This window comes from Melospiza georgiana, chromosome 2 (genome assembly GCF_028018845.1).
Source record: "Melospiza georgiana isolate bMelGeo1 chromosome 2, bMelGeo1.pri, whole genome shotgun sequence".
NCBI classification, from domain to species: domain Eukaryota; kingdom Metazoa; phylum Chordata; class Aves; order Passeriformes; family Passerellidae; genus Melospiza; species Melospiza georgiana.
In genome coordinates, this window is record NC_080431.1 from 49,043,790 (window position 1) to 49,065,916 (window position 22,127).

Sequence of the window (22,127 nt, forward strand, 5' to 3'; positions counted from 1 at the left end):
CCAGGAAACAAAATCTTGCAAAAGTATTATCTAGATCATCTTAAAATGCTTGAGATCAAGACACAGAACATTTGAAACTTTTTATTAGATCCCTCTGACTAAAAGTGAAATATATAAATTTAAAATTTTAATCCCAATTGAAGTTTCAATATCACCATTCACAAAGACTTATAAGTGGTATGAAACCAATAATAATGCTGGTAATTCTCATATATTTAGAAGTACTTCTTCACTGAACCAAGTGATAACAGCAGAAAAAAGGAAAGAAGTAATGTCAGTGGCTCCAGTGTCATATTGAACTTGCTATGCACACCAGAGTAGATGTCAAAGAATGGTATTATTCTTCATAAAGCTCTGCACTTCTACCTACATTTAAATCTTAAAATCTCATTATTAGAATAAGGCCAAAATCAAATATCTCCAGCTTATTGATAACTAATTTTGTCAATCAGAAACAGTTACATTACAGATAAGTTTTCTTTGACCTATGCTAGTCCTCATCTAGGATCATACATGTGCTTGCATAAAACACAAAATTAAAAGAAAAAATTAAAAAAATATATAGAAAAGAACAAACAGAAGGAGAAAATGCAAGACTCAATACCTCATTTTATGTGGGCTTCACCTAAAAATTTCCAGAATTTACAATTCTAGAAACAGATTCTACTACTGAGACATACCAAAAAAAGGAAAGAGATCCTCAATACAATTAAGTTGCTCTTATAGCTTTCCTGGAAATCAATTCATCAGATGAAGTTGGAAAATAGATACTGTGCACAAGTAAACAGCAAGTTAGCATCTTACCTGACCATATTAGAAGTCAGCAAGTAAGAAAGGATGATAGTGCTGGACATAAAGACTATTAAGTGGTGTCAGAGCAAGGGCAGTCTGACAGATATTCTGAGCACAGAGAGAATATGATAGATGTTCTGTCCAGACAAGAAAACCCATGGGAGGAAGCATTGTTGAACAAAAGATTTCACATGCTGTGCCAGCTCCTGGAGACTCCAAGCCTCCATCAGTTTCTCAGAAAAGGCCATCACCAGTTTTGCAAACTTTGAAAAGGAATATTTCTCCACAATCTTCTTTTCCTATTATCTCATTAAGCTGGTGTATTCATAAAAGACCTCATCATCCCCAATGGCATGGAAAGCATTGGTGGTGATGTCAGACAGCAGAAATGTGCTTGATGAACTTTCTGCACTTATCAGTCTAGACTGATTCTAACTCAGTTAAACAGAATGGATTTTAATTATCCAAAAGACTCTAGCAAGATTCTGCCAAGAAAATTAATGGATAGCCCAGAAAAATTGCGGTAAAAAATTTTTGTAATTTTTGCTCTGCTGCAGATGGATAATGCAGGATACCTGATTTCTAGGATCAGTCTTGTGTAGAAATGGAGACTGCAGATGAACAAGTTACTACAGACCTGTTAGGTGAACACGTTCAGTGGGCAAACACAAGGGTAACAAACTGTTCTTAGAGAGTCTCTAGAACGGATATAATTTTTATTTCTAAGACTTACATGCAGAACTGCATCAGTTGTGATGCAAATGTATTTTTGTTGTGATGAAGAAAGAGCTATTATATTTTCAAATCACACTTAGTATCACTTTTTTCCTGTAGATACATTACATTTCTTTATATTAGTAACAATACCCTACACTAAAATGGCGCTCTTTTACAGAGCAGCCTGATGGGCAGCCTCGGTCCTAGAGGGGACCCTGACAAGTATGCTATGGAGAGTTTCATTTCACCCTTCCTCCAAGCAGTTGCTTCTGGTTATTTTCTTTATTCTCAGGATCCACACTATTGTTATGAGGCAACAGCATATGCAGAAATGGCTCTTCTATGGGATGCCAGCGTGAATGGCAAGAAACTGTGTTGAAAGAAAGATGTAACGCACAGTGATAAAGCAAAAACTCAACAAAGCTACTGAATTTGGAGATATTTAATCCCTTGAAGTTTTTTTGACAAACACATGAAAGTGTAGATTTACAAAGGAACAAGAAAACACAGATAGAAGAAAAAAAAAAAACAAACAAAGGAAAAAGAAACTAAAAATTCCTGGGGAAACCTAACAAAGACAATAATTTATGAGTAACTACAGAAAAATCCATAACTTGGTATTCTTTACTGATTATAAGGTAAGCATATGCAGGATTCGCTAAGTATAAAATTAACATCTTGCTGTTTTACATCTCCCTTGTAGATATTATTGTTTATGTTTTATGGGTTATGATATAATTTCCAGCTTTGGATACCTTTTAAAGAAATAGAGATTATTGCTGTTATTCTTAAACCATACCATACAAAACAATTACTCTGTTATTTAAATGCAAAAAGTGAGTATTACATGCTACAATAGATGTGTTCAAAACTAATAATTCTTGTAAGACTTCTGTGTAGGGTGATCTCAAACTGTCCAAACTAGTGATAGGGTTTAAAGTATCAGCAATAGAAGTGGAAAAAAGACAGGCAAACAAAACTAATTTATCCAAAACCATTCTATTAAAAGACTAGCAGGTATATGGATAAAGCTGTTTAGTAAGACAGCTGATTAAGATAGCACAAGTAAGCTTAAGAGACTATAAGAGATATTCTTATGCAGAAAGTGGCTTGGATATAACAGCAAGAGAGTATAAGGCTGAGATGAGATATCTAAAGTGGGACGTGCTTATTGTAACACAAGACTTACTGTCATGATAATTTTTACAATTTGGGGGGGCGTTCTGCTTTCCTTTTATTAAGGCCATTTTATAAGCATTTCATTAATTATCAGATTAATTACATCTAATTTTAATTGTCTTTCTCATTTGTGAAAATGTTTAAAATCACTACCAGACAAAACTTGCTATCAGGATATATTTTCCTTGAAATCAACTATTTCAATAGTAAACTGACAGGCTCTATCATTCACTGTTTTCATTAATCAAATGAACATCATAAAGTAATCTTGATTGCTTTCCATCTCATGCTGAAATCAGAAGACATCTTGTCTACAAAAAATTATTTTCGTAAAATTTCCTACTTTGTTACTGAGAGAAGCACAATTGCTGTAGTGCTGCCAACACACTTTTTATCACAGTGTGGCCTTTTAATTTGGGCTAGAGTAGTCAAAACTGTAGTCAAAACACTGGTACAACTAGAATGCTTATTACTGCCATAGTCAGAATTGGATGCCTGACAATAATGTTTGTTTGGAACACCATTAAGAATATGTGAAACTTAACTCATTTTTTTAATTAGGATTCTCACATCAAGATCCTAACTTCACAGTTAATCCAGATCATTTTTCAATAATTTCATAAGATTTAATTTTTAGTGTTGTTCTAATAGCAGAAGCCAAAGTATTTTAAATATCTTTAAAAGACAATAATCAAGCCTAGAATATGGCTACAAAATAGTGAATTCCCATCCCTGTATAATCCAGAATGATGACAGAACCACAGCTTCTGATATTGCTTCAGGCATTGCTGGAGACAATTGTTTCTAGCAAACTTTCCATCTCCTTTTCCCAGAAAACAATTTTTCTCTAAAGAAAAATATAATTATTTTTCTATCCTAATCACATATATCATATTTCTTACCCTACTTCAACTTGGCTTATGACTAGAGAAAACAATTTTATTTATCTTCTTTCAAAAGAGAAATATTACGTTGGGCTAAGAACCCTAATCATACTAAGCTCAATGACAAGTAATCATTGATTTCATTGGGAACACCACATAGCATCACATTTGTTACTGTGATGACCTGAAATCCCATAAGGTGCTTGATGCAGGTTCAGTTTTCATATTATAACAATGATTTCATTATAGCACACTAGAGACGGAAGAGTTCATTCAAGCAAACAAATTTATATCATTACTATTTGTAATTATATTTGGAGGAAATAAAAATATTAAAAAAAAAAAGGAAAAAATAGTTTGTCTCTCTATCCCCATAATTTTATTGTCTTCAGCAAAGAAATTCACATAAACAGCCACTGCTGTAGATCAGTGGCTGACAGTACTTAACATCCACAATTCAATATATATTTCATAAGAACATGAGGAATTCATCTGAGTGATTGGAATAAATTTTCCTCGATGAATAGGGCAGCTCAACTAGGTATAATGACAAATGCGAACCTGCATATAACTCTTTGCATTATAATCAAATTAAGCAATGGGAATGGTTGGCATAATGCGCTTACTAGATTGCATATATTTTGCCCAGAATTGAGTTTGGTGCTGCTGGACAAACTGCAGTATTATGAACACTGGCCATACAGTCCTTTTCTTAAAAAAACACTCATTTTTAATCTGAATACTAGATAGTTTCCTAGTTAAACTTTAAAAATTTGAAAGCTCTTTCATTGCTATACTTGATAGATGGAAATCCAGAATTTTTGTCTTCATGTCACACAAAACTGAGAGAATAAGACATATGTTCAAATAGCTTCTTTAAAAACAAAATCCTGCACTGCATCTTTATACAGATCAATGTCCAATTATAAACAGAGAGTTGCTGTGGCAAAAGGTCAGGAAAAAATAATCTTTCCGGCATTTATTACTTGGAAAATAAGGTCACATATAAGGTCAACCTCCAAATGTATACAGAGTAAATTATACTGCAGCATTCTAAATATTCTGCACTGCAAAAATTATACTGCAATCTCAACATGATCAGAAAAATGAAGTTGAATATGTATTTCCTTATGACTGTACTACACATCAGACTAAGCTAAGAGGTGAAAAACTAAGGTCCAATTAATCAACAATTAATAAAAAGCTAATCAGATATTTCTGCTTAATTAGAAATATAACTTCTTATTAAGGCTGACTGATTTAATAATTTCCTAACTATCTTTAACACTGAGATACCCTCCCCACAATAAAGTAAAATAATGGAAAACAGAAAACATTTAAAAATCATTCTGTGATGCACTTCTTTATTGCTTACAGCATAGAAGCAAAACATAAAGGCAGAGAATGCTCGAGTGCTTTGTCTGTCTGACTCTCTAAAAAAAAGAAGTGCATCTTTGGAAATAAAAGACCTCCTAATTAGATAAAACACATCTGAAAAAAAAAAGAATTGGACACAGTTTGAGGAAATAATTATGCTTGTTTGTCAGAATGAATGTTGGCAGAGAACATTGTCATTGTCCTGATCTAAGTCATTTTGCTGTTTCACAGACAGTCTCAATCTTTGCTATCTTCACAGGACGTGAATGAAGGTATACTGAAAATAAGATTTTATTAGTATATGACACTTCTTACAGTACTCTTAGTTGTGAAATCAACATTATAAATAGGAAAATGCATCCATGAAATAAAAACATCTTCTGATTCATTTTTACTCTTTTCTTTTATGCAAAGCATTTTCTTTTCCTCTTCTCCAAACTACATGAGGAATATAAATGACTGGTGTTCTTTTATCTGTTGCAGTCGTGTCTAGTTTGAATTTCCAAATCAGGCTTTGACAGAAGGATTGTATATAATATATCACAGGCAATGCCAGTGGTGATAGAGTATATTCTAATCATTTTCAAAAGTACTAATTTATTTTTTTTTAATCTTCTTTGGAGACTTGTGGTTTCATTTCATGTTTATTCTGAAAGATACTGTGTTCTTTTTTCTGGGCTAGTGACAAGATTTACTGTTTTCTCTGATAATTATTTCAGTGGTTTATTCCTTCCTAATAAACCACATCTGCAATAATAATAGGTTGATAATGATGTTTTAGACTTTACGCTTTTGTAGGCATTGTAGACTTCACTCACCTTGTTCAAGTGGCTGGCTTTTAGTTGAAGTAGTTTTCATCTTGAGTGCCTCCCTAACAGACATGTCACAGCAGGAGCCTTTGTTAGTGTCTTGGTCACTGTCAGCCTGATCACTGTCCCCATGCCCGCTGTCCCTCAAGCTGGCTCTTTCTGGATCCTTGAACGTGGAGCTACTGAAAAACATATTGAAAAAAAAGAAAAAAAAAAAAAAGAAAAAAAAAAAGAGAGAGAGAGAGAGTGTTGTATTTACTTGTTCTAAGTTGAATTGTACTCTCTGGCAAAGCAATTTTGACAAGAATGCAAATGGGGAAGCCAAGAAAGTTATTTAATAGGCCTTACCTTTGAACAAACTGCTGCCTGCTGCCCATGTAATTGGGCTCTGCGGGAAAATTGTCTGTCTGTGAAAGAGAAGGAAAAAAATACGTGTAGTTGTACACTGGACAAATCTCCTGCAGAGCAACAAGATTTCCTAGAGGAGAAATGATTAATAATTCAAAAATTCCCTTAATCTTCAGATTTGTACTTTTTAATTAAATTGGAAAATGCTGGCATGTAATTATGTGCTCAGAACAATTAAATGATTCCGGTCCACAAATTACCTGCTAAAGTAAACAATGAAGCTCCAATAAGTGGCATTCTCTGTTAGTAACCTGACAGATGACACTGTTTATGTTTTTTCATTAGATAGATATTAAGACTGATGGTTATTGAAAATGAGAGAAAAAAATAACTCTTTAATATTAAAAAAGTGAATTATTCAATAATACTAATTTTTAATCATAATTACATCATCTACTGGGATTCTGAAGCTCCTACTGCTGTAATACAGTTTTGTATGCTGCTATATTACACTTGAATTGAAAAAAATAAACAAAAAATCAAGAAAATTTATGGCTGATTAGCTGTGGGGTTTCTCAGATGCTACTGGAAAAATGCAGTTATGAAAATATTTGGATTTCCTCTTTAATTTTCATCAGTATTAATATCTATTTCAGAATAATGAGAACCACACATGCAAACGAGAATATTGAATGATCACTGCTGACAAGTAGTTTTTAAAAGAAGATACTTTCATTAAGTCTGTCATGTATATTTTTAGCAGCATGAGCCAAGTAACTGTAGAAGCAGAAGTATTAAGAGGATCCAGACCAACATGGAGTCCTGCCAAAGGGAACTGAATTCCCCTTGTATCATTAGCTGAAGTTCTTTGGGAGAAAGAGAGACTGCATCATTCAGAAAACTCCACATACTGTACATTCACGCACGTCACTTCTTCTTGCAGCTGACCTAGCGACAGAGCTTCTACTGTTTTCTGCATCACTTCACATCACACCACTCTGCTCCGCAGCAGCTCCGGCTTTCGCAGCAGCATCCAGCGGATCAGTATCCGTAACGCGGCCAGCACTCAATTAACGGAGCTGAGGGCCTGAGGTTTAATGTCACACAGCAAGTGCTTGCACAGGTGACTGGGATCTTAGATATCTGGACTTCCCTGCCACTCCCCATTCCCCATTTTTTAATCTTTGTTTTGGTTTTATCAGTAGGAGGTAATTAGAAATATTTGCTACTTCTTGTATGGTTGGAGTATTTGAGCTTGGAAAAGAGGCAAAAAGTTTTATCCAGAATTTAAGTCACTGCTGTTTGCAACAGAAATTGGGCAGACACCTGTTACTCCCAAGGGATTTGTGAAACAGATGTGCTTGTATACCATGGATGTATTTGTGTCTCAGAGAAGGGGTGGAAAATACACCATCTTCCGTTCAGCATGTATGTCAATGTACACTGCACTTTCCTCTAGTTTCTAAATTCTTTTGTTCAAAAAATAAGATTATAACACATACTATGTTCACATCCATCCTAGCTTTAGTAAATGCAATTAGAATAAAAGTTCATCTTCACATTTAGTATGTATCAAGTTAGAAAAAACAAATATTGGAAACAACAAAAAAAGGAGCTATATTTCAGCCTTCTTGTGTGTATACTTCAAATGCATATTTTGGAAGCAGCTATAATTCCACTGTTTCTTTTCTTCTCTCAAGTTTTAAGCTAGTATCTCTCTTTTCTGCATCAAAAAGAGATATGTACATAAACTCATATACAGCCATTATGGCACTTACAGAACCCATCACTCAGCAACCTGAATAAACCTTTGCAACTGCAGAACTCGTGTCTCTTTTTTACGTCTAATATCTCAAATAGAGATATCCAGGAAAACTGACCTTATGCTTTTACTTACGTAAGACATCTGTCTCCTCCTAAACACAGCTGCTACCAGAATCAACATTTCCATTTTTCATGACAGTCAAAATGCCTGCTATAAACTGCTTTTTCATTAATTCTCTGCCATTAAAAGCCACACTTTTGTCCTGAAAATAATTATAATTACTCCTTTTTGATGGTTCTAAGAACTAAACTGTAAACTGGACCACTGTAAGAATAAGTCATACTTTTTGTCTCTGCTTTTTCATAGCAAAAATTATTTCATACATCCTGGATGAGCCAATATACAGATATTAAAATAAAAGATATGGCCACATCTTAGCTGCTGAGAAGTTCTGCATTTATGGTAATCATTAAAGACCTTTAACTAGATAATAATTTGACCAACTACCTTCATATTGCATTTTGCTTCAATACTATGAATTGGGTGCCATGTTACAGCAAGTTCATTATTACAAAAGAACAAATGTAAGTACTTGATGATCATATACAGACTCAGAGCTCAGAGTTGAATACTGTTCTTTCTGTACTAAAAGCATTAGCCCTTCTTCTATGAATTATGAAGGTATAATGTTTGCATTGAGCTGTAACAGCCCTCTGATATACAGGCATCAAAGGGAGGATGGTTTCATGTATGAAAATATCTATTAAATTTGTGATAAATAAAATAAAATCATTTTAGGGTTTGACAGTTTAGAGGAATCTTAGAAATGCAAACATCTGCTTCACAATGGATGAGAGAGATGAATGTTTAACATGTCTAACTCCCTTAAAATCTTTTTTTTTTTTTTGTTTTAAACCCAATTGAAGTGAGAGGTCATATACTTAAATTTTTTACACTTTAACATTTATGGAAGTGATGTTACACATTCCAGCTCATGAATTAATCATACCTCTTTAAATTGCATAGCTGTAACTCAAAGAAACAAATACTACCTAAAAAGTCTAAAAACCCTCTTGTTCTTCTCTGGATATACAGTCCTTTCCAGGACAACAAAATCACCAAAACTCTGGAGTTCCAGTTAAAGGTAGGTCACAGTTCACCTGCAGAAAACCACCTAAATTCTAGTCAGCTACTCTAGCTAATCAGCCAAAATCCCTCAATGTGACTTCGATAAATACAAACTATCCCATTTCGTCATCTATTGTCAGGTACATCATACTCCTGGGGAGCATCATTGGCATAGGGGAATCTTGACAACCAGCAAGATGTCCAGTGCAATAGCTAAAGCTAAATAAGATGCATCAGGTCAGAAGTGAATTGCCTGGAATTGCAGTCTACTGCTAAATAACCGAAAATTATTCAAATGCCAGCATCGTTAAATTTCTGAAGAACAAAATAAAACAAATTCCACCCTTGTTCTCACCCTCCCTCCAAAAAAATCTCCAGGAACAATCTGTCTCCAAAAGTCACCAGAGTTAAATGGTAAAGAAATGGGATTTTTTTTATCTCTGTAATTCAAGACTGCGGGCTGGAGTATCAACTAGATCACCAGCAGCTTCCACAGCACAGGTTGTCCAGTAGCAGGACAAATGTTATCTAAAATTTAAAAAAAAAACAATAATGTCCACTGCCATCAGAAAACTAAAGTCTGTGATACCAACCTAACAGTCCAAAGCCATTTTAGAGAAGCGGCCCTGGTTTTATGGCCCATTTTCACAGATTAGTGGAACCAGCTAATTACCAATGAGGGTATGCTGTTAAACCATTCAACAGATATTCTTTTTTTGACAGTTGCTGTAACAGACCTTTACAAATATTTTCTTCTACCTATCTGTTCTAATATGTGACTCTGGATCAAATATGAAATTTTAGGAACACCGTCATTAGTGTAATGTTGCAGAAAAATGTCTGAGGATTTCTGTACAAGCATTTGATACAGCTTTCTCAGAAGCTGAAGCTCATTAAAAAAACCCATTTAAAAAGAGGTCAGAATGCATAGTAACCTTTCAAAAGCTGCAAAAATTTAAAAAGAAAGGGTTACATCCTTTCAGAAAATATACAGTTTGATTTTGTTACCTTTTCAGTGAATTGAAGAGAAGGAAAATAAAAGAAGAGGCATATTAAACCTGTGCAAAATATACTTTTCATAGAATCATAGAACAGTCTGGGTTGGAAGAGACCTTAAATTTCATCACCCCATAATGGATAGGGATACCCATTCTCTCCCCATAAAGGGTAGGGATACCTTGCACCAGTTCAGGTTGCTCAAAGACCCACCCAACTTGGTGTTGAATACCCCCAGGGATGGAGCACCCAGAACTTCCCTAGGTAACTTGAGCTGGTTGGATTTTCTGGTATGGAATTTCAAATGTGACAATATAATTGCCAAAGTCCAATAATGGGACTTGGAAAATCATTAACTGGACAGTGTTTTCATGAACAGCACATAGAATATCTTTCCAAGTGCATCAACTGTCAACAAAACTATTCAGTTTATTGCACCTGTCAGGACTTGTATATTATGATCACACGAGGACCTAGATAAGCTAAAATTGTTGCCAAGTATAGGTCTCACATGGTATATTTGGAATACTAGATTTTATAGATTCAGAAATAAAGCCATTCAAAATTTTGAATGTCAACTGTTAAGTTTCTACTAATTAATTCTGGAATGGCTATAGTTTCCAAAAGTTTAATTTAGAGAAAGGATAATGAAAAATTATAGCCAAGAACAGAGTATGAGAAAAAAATTCTTCACAGGATCCATTAACCTTAAATAAACCCATAAGAAAAAAACCAGTAAAAGCCTCATCACTGGAAACAGCTTGAACCAGCCTGGGCCAAGCATTACACAATGAATTATGGAGAATATTTTTAGCAATGGGCTATATTAATCTCTTATCCTTTTTTTATCTTTTCATAAATTCATATTCACAAGGTATATGTGTTTACTTCTGTTGAAATATTATGCTATTTTTATAGATACAAAGGTGTCTTACTGTGGCTCTGCACACACTATTTTTTTTAATTCAGGATTAGAATTACAGCACCATATTAATCAATCAGGTTTCAAAAATCTGCTATTGCTCAGTAAGAGAACAGTAGATAAACTTCACGAGTCTTCTGCTTTCAAGAATTGCTGCAAAAAGCAGACTGTTTCTTAAAAATTAGAGGTTCCTAGCTATTTTTCTCTTTCTCTTTACTTTTTAATAAAAACATTTTTATGCCACAGTTTTGAAGATTTCTAGCAATATTTATTGTATCCCATACTGTTTGAATAAAATTAGAGAATTTTTTTTTAAAAGAATTTGCAACTCAACAGGTCTGTCTAATAAAAAAATAAAAAAATCAATGCCTACAAAGAAAAAGAGGAGGTCAGAAAGAAAGAGACAGGGACAGAGAGAGAGATTCAATATTTAAGTATTCTTGACAAACTATGCCTAGAAATAATTGTCATATAAGGAAAAGATGTACTCTAAAATATGTAAAAAAGACTTAGACATTAATCAGATTTATGAATATTAGATGACTAAAATATTCATAATTTTTTCTCAGAATTACAAGAAGAAGTATCACATTTTCTGAAATTATTTAATGCAGCTCCATTTTATGTAGGTGTTCATACCTGGAACTATAATAAAGCAAAATGTCTTTGCTGACTCTAACTTCTTTTTAATTAAACATTAAATGCAAAAATGAAATGAAACATCTCTCACCTTTATCAGACTGCCACTTAATATCTAATTCAAGCATCTTCTGTGCCTTTTCTTTAAAAGCTGAATTCCAAGTATTCACCCTTCCCCCATGAAACAAAGATCTTATATAATGGTAATCTCTTCTGGAGGCAAAAGAATTGTATTCTGCCAAATTGAGTTTTGAAAGAGCAGACAATTGTCTTCATTTTGTTAGGAACAGTGTGGGTTCAACATAGTACCATTTTTCACAAAGACTTCTCAGTATAAGACTGCCAGTGAGTGTGTATAGTTAGCCTGAAATAGTAGTTTTTGCTTCCACAAGATTTACTTCATTAAGAAAATTCACTATCTCAATAGCAAAAACAAACAACAACAAAACCAAAAACTGGCCATAAACCTCTCATAGGTTATTCTACTCCTTTCAAGGACAAAATTAAATAGGCTATTTAAAAAAAATATTATCCTACTATGTGCTCTCCACTCTCATTCCTTTGAAAATGCTTTTGATATATAATTTATATGACTTGTACATATTTGGGAAATTTCACACTTGCTGCAAGATGTGTATTTTGGTGTTAAAAGTCCTACAGTGTGTTTATGTGAATTTTTGACATATACAGCATTCTTCAAAAGCACATTGAAAACACAGGGCAGTAAAAACAGTCAAATGCACAAGGCAATATCATTCATGAAGCTGCTGTACTCTCTCTTAAAGTGTTGGTTGGTGGCTCGTGTTTTCTCTTTCTCTTGAAAGAGAAAAGCAAAACTGTGAGAGGAACAGGTCTTGAGCTCTTCAGTCAATTGCACAGTGAATTCTGAAAAGTGAAACTCTGAGGACAGACACTACCATCCTCTCCCATAAGCAAAGGAATGCAGGTCTCCCTGTATAAATGCCTAATCCATGCACTGTTTTCACTTAGCAAGTACCATGTTTGTTACCAAAATTAATTATTGTTGATTTATTGATTAGGGTATCATACTAAGTCATTGTAGATTATTTCAGTTGTTTTCACTATTTGTTTAATGAAATTAACTATTTTTTAAATTTTTACAAGTGTTTATTCTGCCATGCATAGGACACTAAAGACGGCAGAAGCTTGGGCTGTGGGAATTTAACACAGTGCAAGGATTAGAAATCACAAGGCTCAGACAAGGTTCCTCTCATCTCACTGATGATTGCACCAAGTCAGAAGACTGAAGAAGCTAAAAAGGTCACTACAGAATGACATAATTTTAAGTGATTCTGGTAAAAAAGTAGACCTGAGTGACATTCAAAAGATGAGGTGAGACCAGACCCACATCAGACTTTCTGATATGAAATAAAAGATTTAAGCATTACAGGAACAAGCTTGTCTCTTTGTTGGCAGGGAAGTCAGCTCAACAGAAGCCTTCAGCTTCTCTACCAGTGCAGGATGTGTGTTTAAGGTCAGACATCTCTCTTTAAGAAAGATGTGACGAAGAAAAACTGTGGAAACTGAACCCAAAACTTTCTCCTATGGAAAAGGGAATCAAGATTTTCCAGACCAAACTCAGATTGCTGGGTTTTTTACAATTAATTCAGGTTTCTGAGCCTTATTTTATTTTGCACTGGAGAAACATGAAGTGCAATGAAATTAGCATGATCCCAGAAGAGAATGTGGAAAGTTGTCAAATGTGACTAGGAAAAAGGAATTGTAATATGAGTTCTGAAGTTGAACTATATTTTGGAGAAGATGCAAGATAAGAATGTAGGAAGAAGTGCCAAACATCACACCACAGAAAGAGCTCAAGCTGAAAGTACAATAACATTATCACAGAATCGATAAATAAACATAATGAAATTCATGACATATTATTGCATTGCTCTGCACTGCCGCTATTCATTTAAAAATGATGAACACATTTAAAATAATTCACAACTTGTCAAATGCCTGTGAGCGCTGCAGTTAGACTGGTGTTGTAACAAGCATTTGTAAAGGTCTTACAAGAGAGCTTTACACAACTTACAGCAAAGCAAAGATGGAAGAATGGGAAGACAAAACAATAACTGCACCTGAATCTGCTAGTACAGTTGCATCTAATAAATTTACACTGCTCACCAATGATATGTACTTACTGAAGCTACTCTGTCAATAAAAACCACATTAAGAACCTTTTGAAAGAGCTTCCCTGTCAATTAGGATGTAGATACATTCTATCGCTCCAGTTTTCCTGTCAATTTAATATACTGGATCATATTAACAGTACTGGCTTGTCAATAAGGCAAATCCGAATCCTATTAATAGAGTTACAGTGCCAATATAATCGGCTTCCCATTTATTGAGCTTCCCAGTATTTGGGAAAGCTGTGAAATGGGATTATAAGGTTAGGTTACATACATCTGTCTCTATATTATATAAATATTTCAGGAATTATGTCCTGTTGTGTAAAGAAATACATGTAACCACTTTTTTCCATTACAAAAACTTCAGATGACAGAACAGCATAATAGTTTGCCATTGCTGAGAAAACATTAAATTATCCTCATTTATCACATTGTTTCCTGCTTTCACTAAGTAAAACTGCTATTTTGTGACACAGTTTACTTGTGTGCCGCACATATAGATCTGCTAAGAGATGTAGGCACTTCACCCACCCCACTCTCCAACCTCCCCCCCCCCCAAAGGATAATATCTGCTTCAGAACACAAAAGGAAAGAGATAAAATATATTTTGGAAACAAAATACAAAGCACTCCACAGTTTCAATCTGTATTTAGCCCTTGTGCTGTTCTGTATAGTCTTTGTGGAAATGAAACATGTAAGTATAATTCTCGTGTAACAGAAATCCCCAGAAATAATTACTAAAAGGTAATAGTTCATGAATTAAAAAATAGCAGAAATTCAGCAAACCTTCTATTTAATAGAAGTCTTAATGAAGTTGAACATTAGTTGCTTTTAACCACATTCAATATGAAATAACTACTTTCACTGGATTAGTAGAACATACAAGCGACCGTTAAATCTGATTATATATTAAAAAAAAAAGTAAAGAAAAGAAAAAAAGTAATTGCATTAAAATATACTCGGTATTCTCTTACCAAATTAATTCTCTAAGTCTGACTTGAAAATATGGATTTAAGAAAACATGGTTCAAAAATGACAGTTAAGGGTCAATGAATCAAGCTGCCCATTATATTTTCTGGTAGCAGATGGGTGCAATGAAACCTAATGATTGAATTTGAAACGCTTTAATGCTCCTTTTATCTATGGCTCCCACCATGTTGAATCTACCTTAGTATTTCTAACAGATATTATGTTTACTGCATAACAGACTCAATTACAATTAGCTAACTAGAATGAAATCTGCACTTATCACAATATCCAGCTTTTTCTAAGAATATCATACCATGAACTCAAAATAACAATACATATAGGAGTGTGTATTTGATAGCATTTGTCGGTTGGATTTGTTTTGATTTTTCATGTTAAATATGAAGTCTAGAATTTAAAGGAAATTTAAAAATAAATGGAAGACTTTTGAAATACTGCCTTGAAATGTAAGGATATGATCAAAGTATTTGTTTAGAATTTAAAAATGTTTAGAACCCCTTTTTCTGCATGAGAACAGCTGTATCTTTCTTTCTTTCTTTCTTTCTTTCTTTCTTTCTTTCTTTCTTTCTTTCTTTCTTTCTTTCTTTCTTTCTTTCTTTCTTTCTTTCTTTCTTTCTTTCTTTCTTTCTTTCTTTCTTTCTTTCTTTCTTTCTTTCTTTCTTTCTTTCTTTCTTTCTTTCTTTCTTTCTTTCTTTCTTTCTTTCCTTTCCTTTCCTTTCCTTTCCTTTCCTTTCCTTTCCTTTCCTTTCCTTTCCTTTCCTTTCCTTTCCTTTCCTTTCCTTTCCTTTCCTTTCCTTTCCTTTCCTTTCCTTTCCTTTCCTTTCCTTTCCTTTCCTTTCCTTTCCTTTCCTTTCCTTTCCTTTCCTTTCCTTTCTCTCTTTCTTTCTTCTTTTCTCTCTCTTTCTCTCTTTCTTTCTTCTTTTCTCTCTCTTTCTCTCTTTCTTTCTGTCTTTCACATTCAATGTTGATCTCCTGGCTTTATTTTTTTTTTTAATTTTGAGACTTACTTAGCAGAAATTCTCAGTGAAGCCAGTAAGTAAAGTGAAATTTTTTCCTATTCTTACCACTGCTTATTTCCTGTTTCTAAGAGCAACATAACCCAAATGTTTTCTGAACAGATAAAAGCTTATAAACACCACAGTACTAGATGGTGGAGAAGGAGAACAAATTATGGCCTTTAGAAACTGTTAATCTGTTTTGTACTTATCATATTTAGTAAGGAGAAAACAGAGACACTGGATATTCAAAATCTGTTAACTTTGTGTTAACATCTACCCAGTCTGTTTACCTTTTTCTGTCCAACCCACACTTGCACTAAAGGCAACAATAAAACTCCCACAAGCCATGACCTGAGGTCCAGCGAAATCAATGGGTGTTTTCAAACTGGTTTCAATAGCCCTTGGATCAGTCTGCTTACTTCAATTACCAGCTAAGCAAGCCTTTACATGGTGTGCTACATTCCCACAGATACATATGTTGTATGCTGAAGAAAGTTGCATTTGAACAGATTTGTAATGGCAGTGACAGAGAAAGGTGATTAGCTAGGCAGCAAATGCTGTATGTGGCACGAAATTCCAGTTCTGTGTTTCCTCCCTACTGAGGGAAAGAAATTAGCAACAAAGATGGAGCAGGATTTGGTTCTGAAGCCACACTGCCTGCACAGAAAACACACACAAAGAGGAACACTGAAGCTTTCTTCCTAGGTGGCGATCAGAAAAAAAGGGGTAAATCTAGATCACCTCCTTTTCTTTAAAGCTGCCGCCTTATCCCCTTTCTCTTTCTAAAATCTCACACCAGAAAAGCAATGATTCCGTCAAATTCCCTAGGAATTCAGAAAAATATCACAGATGTTAAAACTTACATTTCAAGTTTTTGTCTCATTTCTTATTTAGGTCATGCAACTCTTTATTTTCACTTTTTTCTTAAAAATACTCAACAAGGTATTTTCTAAACATTTTTTGACAAGATACAAATCCCTACTTTCACACAAATACCTTTGCATAATTATTTCCTCTAAGCACTAGGAAAGCACTAAATATGCTGCCAAAATAATGGCTGAATTTATGACAGAATAGTAGATCATCAAGCTTTACAGACTCACACGGCCATGCAAGGAGATTTTCAACTGCAAGATGGTGATGAGTTGATTTATTATTTGTGACATAAGATAAATAATTTAGGCTTGCACAAATTTAGCAAGAGGTTCTGTCCCTAAATATATTTTAAAGTCATAACAGTCATGTGTCTATGATGAGGTACCTCGTAAAATGGAAAGTTTGACTGAATACACCATTATACCATGAGCATAGCAGCAGTGGTCAAGTAGACTTTGACAGAAAAAAAAATAAGGCTATTCTTACACAGAGCTGTGTGCATGCATCCACAACACTGCCACTTCAGTGTTAACCTACTGCAATGTCTTCTGATGGTACTGTATATTAAATTGATTCAAAACAAGTAAAAGAAAAATTAGCTACCCTTCTTTATAGGATCACCTCATGTAGAACACAACACCCACTTAACACAGGTAATCTCTACCTTCATAGGCATTTAAAAGCTGACTTTGACCCATAAGTTCTAAAATACTGGGAAAAAAATGTTCTGGATTGCCCTTCTCATTATGGCTTGCCACATCAAGACTCTGAAATCAGATCTTTTTGTAAAATTAAGAAGATCCACATAAGATATGTTCTCTGCAAAGATTCCAGGATTAGATAAAGTCATCGTTCTGTTCCAAAGCAGTGTTGGTTTGTCAATATCTAGGACACTGCTGCAGGTTTCACCGGGGATAGAGTGACTGAACATGAATGCTAATATTTGACTGAGGGGTTTGTTAGAACACAGGGATTTAATTATGGACTTCCTCTCTAATTAGCAGGATGCTCAGCACCAGTATGTGTGAGCACTTTTTTCCAAAGTGGAATGCATTGAACATCAACTGAAGGATGCATATATATTTTACTTTTTAAAATTTTATATATGACCTGTCAAATAAAAGTTAATGAAACTGTCTCTAAATAATGTCCACATTACAGATGTCCCCAAGTTGACATCCAGAAGTGGCACATGTGGAAACCTCTTTCAAACGGGGAAAAGAAAACAAAAGACTCCAGGTGCAGTGCAAGAAATTTCAAACAAAAGTTCATGCAAAATGTAAAATAAATAACTTGAGATTGTTCATACTGCTCTTCCTGGATACTCAAACCAGATCATGTGTAACACAGACTAATGCTGCTCCCTGCAGGTGGATCATGAGCCCATGTGAAGCCACACCAACTTCCAACACTGGAATTCAATATGGAGTTAGGTGCCTAGCTGCAGAGAGTGATCTCCAGGAGCTCCACCTTTGCATGCAATTCATGTACTCATATGCTCTCAAAACTTGTTTACAGGTAGAGAAACACACTGGAAGAGGAATTATTTCCATGGGAATTTCTTCATTTATATAATTTCAGGGCCATCTTTGTTTACTGGTGTTTCATGCAATGTGCTATTTGGAATAAAACAGATTTATAAAATATTAAGGAACTACCTGCAGCTTTATTAATGTCTTGATAAATTCCTAAGAATTATTAAACTTGAGTTTGTTTGGTGCTTTTATTTAAATCTTTTGAGGCATAAAGCAATAAAATACAAAATATCCTTCTAAGTAATGCTGAAATCAACAGCAAAATCATCCACTTTCCATGATGATTTTAGGATGCTCTTAGGATGCTGTGGATCACACTTCAGCACAGAGACTTTGCAAGGCGGTGGTATAGCATCCTAGTCCTAAGGGTTTATAGTAGCATTCCTTCTTTAACCTTAGCCACAGGACAATAAACATCACCAATATAATGATAGTCCAAGCTACCAGTAACCTTAAGAATGTGCAAGGAATAGACTGGCAGGAATTAATCTGCCATTTTCATATATCTGCCCAAGGGAAGCATTGTAATTGCAAAAATTTACTCTTAGACTGCTGAGACTCATAGTAATTATGTTTCTTTTTTAATAGAAATAGCCACAGGTAGTAACAAATTGGGTTTTGAGATGGGGAACTGGGCATGCATTCTAACCCAAATTACTATGTAATTGTCTTTATTAAAAAACACTATAGAAAATTCAAAACTTAAATCAGAACAAAAACTTTCCCTTAAAAAAGTGTTCTCCTCCCATGGCTATTCAGCATGTGCACGTATTTCTTCATTCACAAGTATCAGCAAGACAAGTATAACCGCAAGTAATTTATCTAAATATTTTTGCAATTGCTAACCAAAATTCCCAAAGCTTAAATTTGTTTAATAAAAACAGCTTCTTCTTGGTTTACAAGTAGGTCAAAATCTGGAAATCCAGATATTCATTCCTAAGTTTCCTTTGCCAATATCAGGGGATGAAGGAAAGTCTATTTGTGGTCTATACATATATTAAATGAACTGAAATTGAAGTTCTCTTCAAAATTCTGGAAGGCTGTTTGAAATAAATGAGCCCAGGAAAATACTTAAAATTAGTTATTTCACGCTTGAAGGAATTATTATTTTGTTATATCGCATTGTTGCAATAATGAGAGATATACTTTTGGGAAAGATCATGTATGTGATGGCCAATGAATACATAATAAAATAAATTGATACAGTTGCTTCTGCCCCTTGCAATACTACAGCCTGTTACACCTGAAAAGAAGCTACATGTGGTTTAAATAGACAAAATACATGTTCAGATTTAGACAAAATTAAGACTGTATGCTGAAAGTTGTAACAGACAATATCTTGTTTTCACTTTCTTTTCACTCAAAGGCTACAAAGCTGACTGATATATTTCTCACCTTGGAGCTATGAGATGCAAATTATCATGTGCTTTTTAATAACTAATGCAGGCTGTGGAATCAGTTAAGTGCTGCTTCTTTTCACATGTTGCATGAATTATACTTCCTTTTAATCATCACTCTCAATCCTGAAGTTTGATAGCAGGATTCCATCACGAAGTGGAAAATGAGGTCCTTCCTTACCAATACTCTTGCCTCAGGAAAAAAAATGACAACATCATTTGTCTCTAAACTTGATGCTTTCTAGTTTGCAGCAAAAGGTGCATGTTGACAGCATCTTCCAAAACACTGCTACACAGCTCTGTTAAGATCATATACAATATTAAAAAAAAAAAAAAATAGATGCACATTGCTCATTAATAATGCTTTTTATCCATCTAGATGGATCTTTTGATTCCATTTTGCTCTCTTTTCTGAATATATCCATGTATGCATGCGTACACACAGTTACATATCTGGCCCATAGCCTAGAAATATAATAGTTTCTAAGCTGTCTGGCTGTCATTTTAAAAAGGCTTTTAATTTCATTATTTCCCAAGCACTCTAAATTCCACTATATCCTCATTGTCATTTGATCCACTGAAATGTTGAAGAGATCACAAAAGAACACACTTGGTACTTTACAGCTGTGGCTGGATAATCTGGCTCATGATCATCAAAGCTGGATTGTTTTTATGATCTTCAAATCTGCATATCAAATTACTCAAGTCTCTGCAAGAAAGCAAGACATCAGGACTATCTCAACAGAATACGAGAAAATGTAGTTGGAGGCTAAGTGAAACTAACAGCTTTTGCAGCTTTGCAGCATTCTTAAAGCAAAGGAGAGAAGCAACAGGGAGCAGTTCAGGTAACGCAGAATAACAGATTCTGGGCTGAATTCTGCACATGCTTATGCACATCAGCAACCCCATACCTGTAAATGATCTATTTAATTTTATGTTTCCGTCGACCTAAATTAAAATGATCACTGATTACGTGTTTTAAGGATCCTACCCTGAAAGAAATATTATTAATTTAATTATACATATATATGTATATTTCCACAGGCCTCAAAATTACTCATGCACTGACTAAGGACATGCTTTTTTCTAGATTTGCACAAAAAGAGCATTTTTGACTCTGCTGGCAGCCACTCAAGTGCTGAATCTGAGGTACATCGTTAAGACAATGTTCCTTTCTTTGTTACTTTTAAAATTTTATAGAATTTAAATATTTTCATTAACAATTAATGAACATTTTGTTTAGCCCACTTCAGCTTACCTTTTTTTTTTAAACTGATTCGTAGCTAAACAATCATAAGTGGTTGCTTAGCAATCAGCGAAGAGCGAGACAGAAATATAGTAAGTAAAGAAACTGACTGACATGTTCTGTGTTTGAATCATAGTATTCAGTAAAAACAACAGAATAACACCAAGAGAAGTTTTAAACAAAATTCTCTTAATAAAAGAATGCACAAAACTGTCTTTGGGAACAAATTATGCATTTAAAAGCTACAAATTGTTATTCACATGTCTGTCGCTATAAAAAATTCCTGTAGCTATTATTAAAAATACATTAAAATCCTTCAAATGTTCATGAAACCATTATTTACCTTTTGTTTTAATTCAATTGTCAACTGTGCTTCCAATGATTTTAAAAACAGTATATATCTACAAAGCAAGCAAGAGTTTACAGCTTTGAAGACTTGAAATTGATTTTTAATGCACCAGCTTTCAAACACTACAAAGGCTGCTCTCTGCTGATAAAGACAGTAAACAAGAAATTGTCCTTTAAATGTTCCCTTTAATGTTTTTCTTTAATTAAAAATCAATCAAAAAACATTGCCACATAAAAAAAATAAAATTAAGACATTAAAAATGCTTTATGTTTTTGACACACAACACAGTCAAACCAGAATGAAAACTTATGATGTTACTTTTGTTTACTTGTATTAGTTTAGACTTTTTTTTGCATTGTAAACATTGTTAATCAAAACATAAAAGCATGTAAAAGTAGTTTATCACTTAACTCAGGTCTTCTTATAGAGAAGAAATGTTAAAAATATCATGAAATTAAACTAGAAATGATAAAAGCATTAAAGTAAAATACTTTTAAAACATTTTAAGATTATTTTAATACAGTTCTATCCTCTATTCAGACTGAAGCTTATTTATGTAGATTAGTTACATCTAGAGTCTCATTTATCTAGCCTGCATTTATTCTTTGATCACAAAGCTTGTTAACTTAAATGGTCTTTTATTGTTATGATTCGTTTTCCCACAATTATGCAGTTTAACTGCCTGATTTTTTTTTTGTTTTAATAAATATATGCACATGCACCAAACATATTCAACAGTACTATGCTGGATGCTCAATGAACTGTAAGAGCCATTTCAATATAATAAAAGTGTCTGGAAGTGTTCCAGAAAAAGGCCTGGAAATATGAATAATCAGAGTGTCATTAGAACTAGTCCAGGCAGTACACACATGCCATGTACAGATCAGTAGATGGTCTGAACCACCCTCTGAAAATAGAGGGCATGACTATAACTGCAAGAACCTACAATGCATCGACTAGAGGTCTCACCCACGCAGCTGAAATGATGCATTTACATCCCATGACAAGACTTTTCCTTTCCCTTTTGGAG

At 34.1% G+C, this 22,127-nt stretch overlaps 1 protein-coding gene across 6 annotated transcripts in view; it reads right to left on the reverse strand.

The window, feature by feature from the left end:
• Positions 1-22,127, reverse strand: part of PCDH17 (protocadherin 17) — a 90,289-nt gene that overhangs the window by 54,492 nt on the left and 13,670 nt on the right. For 5 of the 6 annotated variants that reach the window (XM_058044486.1, XM_058044510.1, XM_058044476.1 and 2 more), the window contains exons 3-4: positions 6,107-6,165; positions 5,768-5,940 (exon numbers count right to left, since the gene is read on the reverse strand). In XM_058044486.1, the coding sequence (XP_057900469.1) occupies positions 5,768-5,940; positions 6,107-6,165 (232 nt within the window). The remainder of the gene's footprint in view (positions 1-5,767; positions 5,941-6,106; positions 6,166-22,127) is intronic. The other variant, XM_058044502.1, reaches the window with a different exon arrangement.